The following is a 13932-nucleotide window of genomic DNA, read 5'->3' on the forward strand; positions in this document are numbered from 1 at the left end:
AATTGATAAAGATTCATAATTAGACACACCTTAGCCAAATCAGCCTTATGACAGAGGCATGTCAATCAGTGGCTACTTAGAAATATAATTTTCTTAAATTTCCTTAATAACTGCACAAAAAATGAAGAGAAAGCACAGAGAATTAGAATGCACTCAGCATAATGTGTCATAGTACTAGTAACCAAATAAGCTCCTTTGCAATAGGAGAATGCAGCAATATACATACCTAATATCATATAGATTTACTGAAACTGATCATTTGTCCATCATCTGGATTTTTAATTACCAGCAACAGCTATAAAGAAATCCACCTTCTCACAAAGGACAAGCCAATAAACCAACAGACAGCTATATACAGAGCCTTTAGAACTCCTTAATCCTTTTGCCCCCACTCTTTTCACTAGGGTTTAGACAGCCAAAAGGTATACGAACAAAAAACCATAACCTCTAAAAACAAGCAAGAGTCATATCAGCATGACTTAGAAAAATCACCACAGGAATCCTCCTAGAATCCTTATCAATACCCTCCCTCTCCAATAACCACACCCACCCTGTATTTATGTTATTTGAATGGCTTTAATACAAGATAGGAAAAAGGCACTAACATAGACTTACATTGTTAAACTCGGCACAGGGCCACTGATATTCCAATCTTCAGACCTCCTTAACTGTCTGTGTTGGAGAAAAATTATACAGCTTCAGAACTACAAAGGGCAAGTTACTTTGGTCTTTTTTCTTAACTGCAGCATACCCAAATCCTTGTATTAGTTCACAGTAGCATGCCAACAGAGTATTAATCACAGTAGTTGCGGACAGCTCCTTAAGCTGACAAGCTTCTCTAATACTTTGTATTTTTTCACCTCTTGCTGCTACTACGCAGGGTAACATTTCCTCCTAGAGCCCTTTCACAGAATGTCTGGATTCTAGAACAGTAACAAAAGATCTGATACCTGTTATAGTACCAAACCACGCTGTTTCTATGTAGCTGATCACACCTTGTGTTATTCAATCTATGTAGGTGTTATTCATACTCTCTGAAGAGGGAATTCAGAGCAGTAAAAGCAGTTTTCAGGGATATTCTGTTTACTTAAAATGAATAGTATCACTGTTCTGATTCACATATATTAGCTACTGTCAAAAACACTCCTTTTCAAGAAAAATAAGGAGGTGGTACAGTAGCTGAGGAGTCAATCATTTTAAGTGCTGATCTGAAGAAAAAATCCCAAATCCCATTTTGACTGGGATATTTACATGTGTGTGTATATATATATATATATATATATATATATATATATATATATATATTAGGAGTAGGATCATATTGATATTAGTGCACTCTTCTGTGTGGCACATTTTACAGTAAGGTAGATCACATAGCAGCTCCGACTCTACAATGAAACACTTCCTGGAAAGGGTGTAGCCTCTAATGGAACTACTGGTGCCTTGATTGCATACAGTAGGAGTAGAGACCATCTCTTTTAATTTTAGGCTTTTCACTGGAAGGTAGAAGCTCAGGAAAGCATATCCTTTTATTCTACCTCCTAGCGCTTTTTTTTTTTTCCTTTTGGAGGCAGCTGTTGTAGTTCTTAATGGTAAATTTAATGCTAGATCATTATTTTAGGGCATATACATTGGTTTGAGGTAAAATCTTACACATACTTTACATTGTAGATCTGTTGATTCCAGATGTGTCACTATAAAAAGTGGGGTAAGGCTTCAGAATTATTGTGTTCGTGGCTTTACAGGTTATGGCTTACCTCCATGAACACTATGCAAACTAATTTTCACTTCCATTCCCCTAGTGCTGTAGTTTTGACTGAAATAAAGACTGCATGGCTCATTTTCATGACAAAGGCACAGAAAAGCTGTGTGCTTCTTTCTGCCCCCATCACCACCACCCAGCACTTGGCAAGCAATGCAAGTTCAGATCTGATTTATTTTTTAAGTGTTCTGTGCTCAGACGTTTTGCTTTTTCTGTGAGAGATTTGTTTGTTTTTTTGTTTTTTTGTTTTTTTTTTTTTAATGAGAAAATCTTTTGAAATAACAGTATTTTAAAACAGCAGCATGTAATAAAAACACACTGCAGTTCTTTGCTTGGCAAGAAATGCTAGATGGGAAAATGCTTAAGAACATTCAAAGCACTGCTGTTTACTCCAGCAACTATAGAACAGGACTTGCAAAATATTATATTTTAGACTCAAGAGACTGGACAATGATGAATCAGTGGATGATTTTCTTGCCGTTGTTTTTCTTCCAGGTATGTTCAGAAGCACCTGCATGTACTTCGAGCAGCTCCCTAAAAGGGGGGTCAATTCTGGATTTGCCGTGCAGAAGGTAAAACAGTGCCTTCACCGTGCAGCAGCACCATCACCCCCCTAGACCCACTTTACTGATGCACGTACTCCAGCGAGCACATCCACCACAGCAGCGGACACAGGTGTAGAAGCATCTCTTCACTGGTGACAAAGGACTATTGTGTTTGTGTCACGTCTCTCGGAGCCCCCGGAGAACTCCTGCTCCCATGGCACTGTTTCCCGCCCGGCGGAGAAAGCTCTTCCCCAGGGAAGGTGTGATGCTGGGCACGGCGTCCCGCCCCCCCAACCCGCCACTGGGGCAGCCCGACACCCCCGTTCACCACGGCGGGCAGCGCCGTCCGCCGCTGGTCCAAGAGCCCTCGGGGGCCCGGGGACGAGGCGGCCGGGGCGGGCGGCGGTGGAGAGCTCTGCTGCACCGCGTCCCGCCGACTCTCGCCGCCCGCAGCCCCCGCATCGGGAGGCGCAGACCCCCGCGACGCGAGGATCCTCTTCGCTTCCAGAGGCCCCTCCGCGAAACTTATTCTGCCCTCACAGGCGGAATCCCCGCGGCCGCCACCCCCGACGGCACCGGGAGGGTTCCCGTCGCTTACCTGGCGGCTGCCGGGGCGCTCCCTCACGGCGAGCGGCAGTGGGGCGCGCCGCAGCCGAGGCTGCCTCTGCCGCCACCTTCACAGCCCCCTCCCGAGGTGAGCGATGCGCGGGGTGGCGGCGGGGAGCGGACGGGGAGCCGTGACATTTAACCGGGGTGCCTCTCCTCCCTGGCGGGCTGGGCGGACGATCACCGCCCTCGTCTCCACGGGCAGGCTGAGGCGCAGGACGAAGCCCAGTCCATTCCCGGAGACCCAGACGCAGCGCGCTGCCCGAGCCGCCGGCGGCTCCACTCCTCTCCTGTCCTCTCCTCCCGCTTGGCAATCGCCGCTGCGACTTCCCTGCAGCGGGGGACGAGAGACGCAGCAGCCGCAGCAGGCAGCGGGGGAGAGGGCTGGGCTGGCCACCTGCCCCTCGGCGGGGCCAGGCGCCAGGGGGACAGCAGCGGGGCGCAGTGGCGAACGGGCGAGGCGCCGGCGGCAGAGCGGGGAGGCAGCGCCAGCTCGAGGTGAGGGCGGGCGGGCGGTGGGGAGGGGAGGAGGGGGCGCGTCTCTGTCAGAGGCGGAGCGGCTCCTTCCGCGCGGCGGCTCACACGCCGGCGAGTCCCGCCGAGGCAGCGGCGGCACCTCGGGGAAGCAGAGCGGTTAGCGGAGTGGCGAGCGACCGAGCCACCCCTATGCCGGTGACTGCTGGGCCGCGCAGAGGCGCCCCCGGCCGCGGGCAACCGGTCGCCGGCCTTTATTAACCCTCCCCACCGGGAGGAGGGAGCGTGTGCGGCGCCCCCACAGCACCGCAAGAAGCGGTGCTCCCGCCTCCCCGACGCGGGCGGCGGCGCGGTTGATCCCCCGTCTTCCACCCTTGCTCCCTCCCCGCCGTGTTCCGGGGAGAGCAGGGCGGCTCCGCGGCACGGAGGTCGGGGCAACCCCGGCTCGGCGGGGTGCCGCGGTTCGGGAGGTGTGCCTCCCCCGGGAGTGGATGGTGCGGGGGTCGCGGAGGAGGGGAGTCCCGCGCGGCTGGGCGGCCATTTCAGGAGCGGCGCGGTGAGGGGGCACGGGTTTGCGGCCGGCGGGACCCCGCGGCTCGCACCGGGACCGTCCCGATGCACGCCCGACGGCGCCGCTCGGGGCCGCTCCGGGCACGCTTCGGAAGAGGCGGCGGGAGACAGGACGGCACTGTGCGGGGGGCGAGGGGGCGCCGGCGCCTCAGGGAGGCCCCGCGGGCGAGGGCTGCCGGGGGTCTGGCGGCGGGCACGGGCTCGACAGGACGGGGGTGCAGCTGCGGAGCGATGATCGTCGCCGTCGGCCTTGTGTTCTGCAGGCGGCCGCGTCCGAGGCTTCCCCGGGACCGTACTGCGGAGAGGACGCTGCCCGCGTCGGTGGTGTGAGGGCGTCTCCAGCCTCCTCGTCGCTTGCTTGGCTTGCGTTTGCTGATGGAAGAGCTGTTGCTGGCTCCGTTCCTCCCTACACTTGCGAAGTTAGTGCTGCGTGGGGTTTGGAGCTCCGTACCTCACTCTGCGTTCTTTGTACTCTTTCAAATAGTCGGATTTAACAGATTTTTTAATGGCGGACACGGAGTGTCAGGTTTACATTGAGCAATTCAGGAGTAGCAATGAGCAGCAATACGAGGTCCCTAACATGATTCTAAGATGACCTGTTGGGGTTCTGGGGGATTTTTTTGGTTTTTGGGTTTTTGTTGTTGTTTTTTTTTGTTGTTGTTGTTGGGTTGTGGGTTTTTTTTGTTTGATTTTTGGTTTTTTGTTGAGTTTTTTTGGTTTTTGGTTTTTGGTTTTTTTTGGTTTGTTTTTTTTTTTACTGGCAGCAAGTCCTATCCCTGTCATATCCCTGTCTGTAGAAAGCTTCTGGAGGCTGCAATCGTCAGAAACCTGCATATTCTAAAACGGATGAAAAACTGATGTAGTTGAGGAATTTTACTTACCGGTAGGAGCAGTGACATGAAAGTTTCAAAGAATCAAATAGTAACTGAGTTGTACAATATTTTGCATTCTCCCTTCATTTTCGTACGTGTATGAGTGTATCTACATACACAGTTTGCACAGATTTTTGCTAACATAAGAGGGTGTGAGGTAAATGTAAACATACATAACCCATATGGTGGAGGACTTAGAATAAAGGAAACTTACATAAGTGAAATATAGCATTTATTCTTTTACCACCAATGTCCAAGGTTAAGTGTTTGGGGTTTTTGTTTGTTTTTTTTTTTTTTTTTTTCAAGCAGTATCCCCAAGCAGAAGCTCTGGTAGCTAGCCATACTTCACAGATAAGAAAATTGTTGTCTTTACAGCAGAAGCTTTTCCATTCTTCTTTAGTCAGCTTTAGGGTTAATTTCTTACCAAGTGTTTAGGGTTAAAGTCTTACCAAGACTTTCTGTTTCCTCTTGGCCCCTTCTGTGTCATAAGCCACCCAAATAGGGAGATGAACCACAGGCCAGCTAGTTACCTTTAACCATTGATAAATATAAAGTTAAAGAACAGTATCTTGGTGTTCATCCAACATATGATCATGCTATAATGCATATAATGCACTCATCAGTAAAATGCAGTACTATTAATCCAGAATCATGCTAAACATCCACATAGGAGAACTTTGGTTTATACTATATTACAGGGAGAAACAATAAGAAGGAATGATCCATAGTGAAATGATTGAGAGTTCCTGCAAAGTTGGGAGAACACAGTAAAATGATACCTGTTTTTATTTTTCATAAAATAAACAGCCTGTTATCTGGATTCAAAAGCAATTAAGTGACTGACATTTTTGAATTAACCCATTTTTATAAAGCACTGACAACATATTGCAATGTTCCTTGAACTGGCCTCAAATTGAGTACCCAAATATGTTATTTAATACTGAGTCCCAGCTGTTGCACAGTAGTTGCAAAACATTTCTATGATTTCTGTGGAGTGCTAGTAGCACAATTATTTCTGAGGAAATTGCACTAATACCCCATAGAAATTGTATATTGCATATAGATGTTTTTAAAATTTGCCAGTTCAGTGTAATTTTTCTGAAGGTGTATAGATAGCAAGATAAAGTAGTTCATCTACTCTAAGTATACTGTCAACAATAAATTAATCTCTTCTGAATACTGCCACCTTTAGTGTGTTACTCTAAGTGGAAGACAAAGCAGGATAACTGTGCATAAAGACTGAATTACTGCAAACTAAAAATAAGAACAGGAAAATGCTCAGGCGATCACTGGGGCCCTTGGAGTTTTTCTTGAAGAAAGGAGATGCTACAGGTGAGATATGGAAAAAATTGAGACTGAAACTTAAGCAGAAGGGATCACCAAAGGGAACTTCATTAAACAATGGAGCAATAGAAAGCTTTAACAGCACTCCTGTGTCTCTTCAGTCAAATCTCAGTTGTGATGACCACTTCAAAGTATTGTGCATATTTTGTGAATCACAAAATGTACTTTTGCAGTAATAAGATGCCCAACCTTAGTGCAGCTTGAGAAGCCTACCATTTCCTTTCACTAGTAGGTATTTGGCTTTCAGAAGAGATAAAACAGCACTGCAGAACAAGAAATCAAATGTTTCCGTACTGCTGGCCATTCAGTCAGGGCTCCATATAAAAATCGAACCAGATGAGACTTGTTTTTTCCTCTCAGGAGGTATGTGCATAACGCAATCTAAAAGCATTTTCAAAAGTGTCCATTAGCTCTTAATTGGAAAGGGACTTTGAAAGGGTGTTGTACTTCTATTTTGCCATAAGGCCTGAAAAAGGAAGGAAAAAGAAGATCACAACCATACTTTCTTTGTCATTACCTCTGAAAAAGGAGTTCCTATAGAAACAAGAATGATTATGCATTTACCTTCAACTGTATTGTAAGTAAAGACTGTGCCTCTTCAAATGAAATTTAAAAAATCTTTGAATCACTGAAAATTTAATATTAAATATTAAATATAAATATTAAATGTATCAAAATGTTTCAGCCATTTTTAGTTGTCTTGTAAAGATTTCCTTCAGTACCTGTACTGGCCCTCAGTAGCAATTCTGTAGCAAGAATTCAAACAGCGCTCTTCCTATTGGATTTGGTATTTACAATAAGTTTCGTTCAGATTTTTTGCAATGCTTAGCCTTATGAATCTCTGAAGAACTGGGCTCACAATGGTGTTTGCATGGTGGTTTTGTCTCAGCATTTAGCATATTATATGGCATCTGGCTAGGATGAAATCATAGGTTAAATCATGGTTTGGACCTTATCATTATAGGTATCTCTATCTTCAAGGAGAGAAAAACACATTAAAGAAAATTAAAAATAAGAAAAATTTATTTAGCATCTACATATGCATATCAGTATATGGCTAAAAGTTTTCAAAAAGTGCTTTCAATGATGAATTAACTCAAAACTTCAAATTTTAAGCATTTTCAAAATATGTGTATTTTAAAAATGCTGCTCACATATGAAGTTACAATTTCTTGAGAAAATATTATATTTTGAAAAATTCATATTCCTTTTGTAATATTCCTAACCATGAAAGAGATATCAAAAAATAAACTGCTAGTCAAAGGTTTTTGGGTTTTTTTTTTCCCATTACCTACCTCTTACACTGCCACTAGTTTAATTCAAGATCTAGTATCTTAGTTCATGTGCTTTTACATCTCCTCCATTTGACTGTTTGAGAAGCAGTTTGAGTGGAATTAACAAATGTTCTGCTGAATTAAATATAGTCAGTGGATTATAAGGAGAACCTGCTTTGTTCCTTTAAAGCCTGTACTTGCAGTGTCTCTGCATGTAGGGTGAAAGCTGGAAATGGTGGCTAAACCTCCAGAACTGAGGGGTGGGCACCACGTGTTGTGTAGGTCTTCTAACTGTGGACAAGGTGTGCTCTCTAGCAGGTGGTGGAGCTGGGTGTCGCCATCCGCACCAAAGGCGACATTCTTAGTTTGCTGAATGAGAAAAGGACCTGTGCTGGAAGTACAACTGCTGCATGAATGGGGCCCGCATTTTTGCACCAAAATAGATGCAATTTAGAATTTAGTGGCATGAGATATGCTATGGGAGAATCATCACGACCACATATCTCTGAGCTCAAATCGTAATGATTACCAAAATAGTACTATTCTGCAGTTCTGCATAGCTTTTGTACATGCTGCAGTAGCTCCTCAGTGGGAATCCCGGAGTTCTTCCTAGCCATACAAGTTTTCACTGCAGTATACCACCCTCTTGCCCCAAGCACCACTCACTGGGGAAGGAGGTTTCATAAAATATGTGTCTATATGTCACTACTTACTGTAAATAAGTTCAGACCCAATGAATAATCTGTTCTGCTTTTTTCATCACAGAGATGAATATTTCAAGATCTTTTACTACTAATCACATATAAAGTGTCTCCATTATGTTAAAAAATATCCAGCAGCTAGAAATCATGTCTTTACAAACTAGAGATCAAAAATTTAATTTTTAGAGATCATCAGATAATTCTGGATAAGAAACAATCCCTCTTAAATACCAGTAGAAAGATAGAAGTAAAACTCCAATGCAAATTACTACACATTTGGCTTCCAAAAGATGGAAGATATGTAGTTTTTCCCTCTCTTAAAAGTTGGTAAGGCCAGAATTAGATGTGTCTCTGACTGAGCAGGAATGATACATTCTCTTTTGTGCTTAATTACCCACCTTTCCTTTCTTTGTTCAGAAGGAGGGCTGTAATAAACATAAACTCTCACAAAAGTAGCATTCCTATTGCTTTAGATTATAGAAGATGGACATGGAGGGGCATTATGTACTTCCATTTTATTTGAGGATTGCATGAATGTTGGAGGTAGAAAGACTTTGAGAAAAGCACTGAACATTCCTAAATCAAAATCATAGGAAATCTAGCTTAAAGAAAACTAGCTTATAATTTTCTTAAATTGTTTTTTTTGGATCTTATTCACTGTTACTTTGCTCCAATTTCTATAAGTATGATGTCAATAACATTAAGAGGATGTAATTTACCAGTGTAAAATAGGAGTATCTTCAGGTGAAGGAAACCTGAATTTTCAAAATTAACATTTTCTCTCAGCAATTTCTCTTAGCTACAGAACATTTGTACTCTTCTAAAGAACAGGATGTAGCTATTGTTGCTGTTCAAAAGCTGCTCTAAACCATAAAATGTTATTTAGGACTAATTTCTAGTACTTGTCATACATGTATAACAGGAGGAGCAATAGTTTTGTTGACAGATAAGGAAAAAAAATTAACATTGTCATTTCTTGAAGAAAGGGCAATTTAAGTGGTCAGCCTAAAGCTGATTGTATATATTATTACTTCCAGCATTTATTTTAAATCTTATGATAACTTTTTTAAAAATATTGACATAGTTGTCAGTTATCCTATCAATGCTTTTGATTAAAATACATGTATACAACTTGAACATGAGGTACATGCAAGAAAACATGTTTGAACAAAAGTTAATAGGTTGTGCCTTGTACCTGCATGAAAGTCCTAAGTATGATGGTATTTGATAGATAACTGGGTCTGCTTGTAGTATTGTAGAAACAAGGGCTCGTGGCAAGAATTTATAGATGCTGTAATGAATAAACAAAACTTATTTTCAGTGTGCTGTGATTTAAGCCAAGCCAGTAACTAAGTACCACACAGTCACTTACTCACTCCCCTAGAGTCAGCCTGGGTAGAGAATTGTTAGAGTAGAATTGAGAAAAATTGTGGGTTAAGACAAGGACTGTTTGATAGGTAAAGCAAAAGCCATGCACACAAGCAAGGCAAAACAAGGCATTCATTCACTGCTTCCCATTGTTAGGTAGGTGTTCACCCACTTCCAGGAAAGCCAAACTCCATCACATGTACTGCTGACTTGGGCAGACAAATATCTTCACTATGAACATCCACCACTCCCTCCTTCTTCCCCCATCTTCATATGCTGAGCACGATGCCATATGATGTGGGATACCACTTGGGTCAGCTGTCCCAGCGGTGTCCCCTCCCAGCTCCCTGAACACCCTCAGCCTTCTTGGTGATGGGGTGGGTGAGGAGCTGCAAAGGCCTTGACTCTCTATTGATAAGCCCTGCTCAGCAATAACAAAAACTTCCTGTTTTATCAACACTGTTCACAAATATAAACATTATCTCATAGCAGCTACTGTAAAAAAATTAACTCCATCCCAGCCAAACCATCACATAGTTATACCTGAAATAATTTATATTTAACTAAGCAGCCATTTTTTGGCAGTGTTCACTGAGTAGTATTGAGGATATTAATTTTTTACAAAATTGTCATGCATTCAAAACAGTTCCTGTAACACAGAGCCATTTTTGCCATCATCAAGATTCTTCACACGGAGATAGAAATATTCCAAAACCATCCGTGCATTACATAATAATCCCATGCTAGCAACTGCAAGACTTCAGTCACTTGGTAAACAAAAGCACAATCTGGTTTCAGTCCTCCTCACATTTTGGATGGGTACGAACAATAGCATCGCTTTTTCTAAGCAGCAGGACTCTTGTTCTAATGTATTAAATAGTCCTGGGGGTTGTTCTGTGGATTAGATGGCAAATTAATGTCCTGTCCACACTCCTGCTATCAAAATCTCACTATCTCCAAGCAAGGCTGGCCGCCAAACTCTGGTGTGGTCCCAGAAATCATCTAGGATGTTGGTTTAGCCAGGCTATTTTTCAGTCTCCTCTCTCTGGAGGTTAAGCTCACCAAGTTCCAGTGCCTGTATCCTTAGACTGCTTATTTTAGTCCTTCATATGCAGCTTCTGTTTACCTTACAAGTTGAATGGTTTAAATTCTTAAAACCTTTGGTTAAATTTGTTCTGTGACTCTGTCACTTGACTGTGGTACCAGATGGTGATAAAGAAAAAATAGACTTTGTTGCAGTTCCATAATCGAAAGCCAGATGGTGATACTAAGGCTGATAGAGGGAAAACAATAATACATCACTGCCCTACTCTGCCTCAGATTTCCAGCTATTGCTATTTAACAGAAAATGCATCTGTTCAGACATTACTCATATTTTGTCAGGCGTTTCTGGAATAGAAATTTCTGAAATTGCTACAGATGCAAACACTAGGAAACCTTATATTTCCAAAGTATATTCCAATAATAATTAAGGTGCAATTTTAAATCCAGTTTTAGTCAGAAGATGAAAATATCTGACTCTCTTCACCTAAAACCAACTTAGTATGGTTGGGGAGACAAATCCTCATTACCTGAATAAAATGGATTTAATCTGAGATAACTAGTCACCTATAAAAAAATGTTCTTTTGCTTTTTATGTAATGAAAACTGAAATTTTATCTCTAAATACCTATAAACAGGTTTATATATGTTGATATGTGAATGATAATTATTTGCTAAAGAATTTTGAGAGTAATTTTAGAACATGCTATGCATAGCTGCCAGGTTCAACTGAAAATGTTTTGACAATTTTTTAAGAAACTCTCCTATTAAAATTTATTCAAGTTTCTTTTACTGATTTGGTTCCTTTTGTATGAGGAGGTTTTCACTAGTCATCAGTGATTGCCTCACCAAAGTAATACAAAAACTGTAGATATTAACAAAAGTTGAAATTGGCAGGCAGACTGTGAGACGAAAGAAACAAAAATAGCAAAAATGTTGCTTATTATTTAAGATTATGTTAATTTCTGTAAATAAAATTGCAACTCAAGGACATGTAGGTAGTTAATTAACTGACTTTTTTTTAAATTATCAGTATTGTTCTTATTCACAGAAAGGGTATCAAAATTTATTTATCCACAAATCTAGCTATTAAAAAATTTTACTGATGCACTAAAAACAGCACCCTGTGATTTTAATTTTAATTTTATTTTGTACCATTAAAAGAAGAAAAGAAAGCACTGGTGTCTGACTTGTTGCAATCCTGTGCGTTGGACGTAGGATTTGGGATGAAATTCACCCTCACTGAGGTGAGTAGAACCTTTTGGGCAAGAACTAGCTGCTGGATTTCATTATTTCTGTGTTGCAGGGGGGTGTGATAGCTAATGTTTTAAGTGAAGACACAAAGAAAATTCTTACTTCCAAAGAACTCCTTCAGTTATTTGAGTAACCTTAACTCCAATTGCTGAAGTCATATGATGTGCTCAGCGTGCCAAGAATTTAGAACAAAAAATGAGAACATTTCAAAAATTGAGGATAAGGAATATTTTTGCTGTGCATCCACTTTCAATTGAAATAAAGTTTGTACAATATTTAATTATTCCAATATTTGTATTCATGGTCAAAATTTGAAAGAGAAAGTTGTGTAATTCATGAATAAGGTGAGTAGATCTGCCCTTAGCAAAAAAAGGGTGTCTGGCTCAAAATTTATGGATGTATCAAAGCATCTTTGACTTTGGGCACACAGGTTGCTATCTGCTCTATCTCTGCTATTGGCAGGGCTTATGTCACACAAAGAGACCAAAACTGGACTCAGTGGAAGAGTATAGTGTTCCTCTACAGGCCTTTTCCAAGCACAAGTCTTCTGATTCAACTGGGAGTTGCAGAAAAGAGGGACCACACATCTGACCTGTGCGAATTCCCATTCACTCCTTCTAGCTTACCTACAAGTAACTTTTAAAGAGAATTGGCCAGGCTTAGAACTTGAGGTTGCATAAACTATTGGGCAATCTGCACATACAAAGACTGATCTTCATCAGCTACATATTGTGGCGTCTTCCAGATGCAGCTTATCTAGTTGACATACACAGGTAGGGCAAGTCCATGAAGTTGTGCTCAAATATCTATTTTTTCCCCATAAAAGTCTGAGTAAGGCAAAACCTGTTGGTTTTATTTTTCTTTGTCTTTTTTTTAGTTTGTTGTGGTTTGGGAGATTTTTGGTTGGTTTTGGTTATTTGTTTTTCTTTTCTGTTGCATTTTTGTTGTTCGTTTGATTGGTTGGTTGGTTGTTTTTTTTGTCTGAAAGGCTTAATACAAGGTAGATTATATTGTCCCTGAAACTCCTTAAAGACTGTGGAGAATAAATATTCCTTGTTTTGAGTTTTGCTGCCTGGAAGGAGCTAGAACACTGGTAACACATTTAGCAGTACTTACCATTGAAATCCCACACCTAAGAACTGGTTTTGTCCTCCACGGAATTTCTTATAGGTAAGAGCTATGTACATTTTGACTCTGTATCAGAGAAGCTACTTACAAAAATGTTAAGATGAACTATATTTTCTCTACTGAACTGGCCTTTATTATCTCTATACCTATGCAGATGCACAAAGAACTTCAAAGAACACTTTAAATAGCCATATTTTAATGGCATAAAAAGGGTGTGGTGAGACACATCTGTTTTTCCTGGTCCAATCAGCAGCTTGGCCCAAGATGTGTTCACAGTAGATACACACATAGAAAGCACATGTGTAGAACACAGACACATATACACATATACACACATGCGCATATATACGTATTTACGTATATACGTATATACATATACACATATACACATATATACATATATACATATATACAAAGGAGGGAACTTAGTATCTGAAGATGAGGAAAAATCAGAAGTGCTTAATGCCTTCTTTGTCTCAGTTTTTAGTGGGAAGATGACTTGCCCTCAAGACACCTGCCCGCCTGGGCTGGTTGATGGTGACAGGGAGCAGAATGGTCCCCCCATTATCCAAGAGGAGGCAGTCATAGAACTACTGAAGTGCTTGGATATTCATAAATCTATGGGACCAGATGGGATTCACCCCAGGGTAATGAGAGAGCTGGCAAACGAGCTTGCAAAGCCACTCTCCATCATTTACCAACAGTCCTGGCTCACTGGTGAGGTTCCGGATAACTGGAAGCTGGCCAATGTGATACCCATTCACAAAAAAGGTGCAAAGGAAGATCCTGGTAATTATAGACCAGTCAGCCTGACCTCAGTACCTGGCAAAATAATGGAACAGTTTATATGAAGCGCCATCACGCAAAATTTACAAGATGGCCAGGGTATCAGACGCAGCCAGCATGGATTCAGGAGGGGTAGGTCATGTTTGACCAACCTGGTCACCTTTTATGACCAGGTAACCCGCCTAGTGGATGCAGGGAAGGCTGTAG

At 42.0% G+C, this 13932-nt stretch overlaps 1 protein-coding gene across 1 annotated transcript; it reads right to left on the minus strand.

Moving 5' to 3' along the window:
- Positions 1-3093: 3093 nt before the first annotated feature.
- On the minus strand, positions 3094-12998 carry LOC131571599 (basic proline-rich protein-like). Its single transcript, XM_058824378.1, has 2 exons — positions 12928-12998; positions 3094-4363 (listed from the first exon to the last, which is right to left on the minus strand). Exons 1-2 carry the CDS (start codon positions 12996-12998, stop codon positions 3094-3096), a joined length of 1341 nt encoding a protein of 446 aa, XP_058680361.1.
- Positions 12999-13932: the final 934 nt, after the last annotated feature.

This window comes from Ammospiza caudacuta, chromosome Z, assembly GCF_027887145.1.
Source record: "Ammospiza caudacuta isolate bAmmCau1 chromosome Z, bAmmCau1.pri, whole genome shotgun sequence".
NCBI lineage: Eukaryota > Metazoa > Chordata > Aves > Passeriformes > Passerellidae > Ammospiza > Ammospiza caudacuta.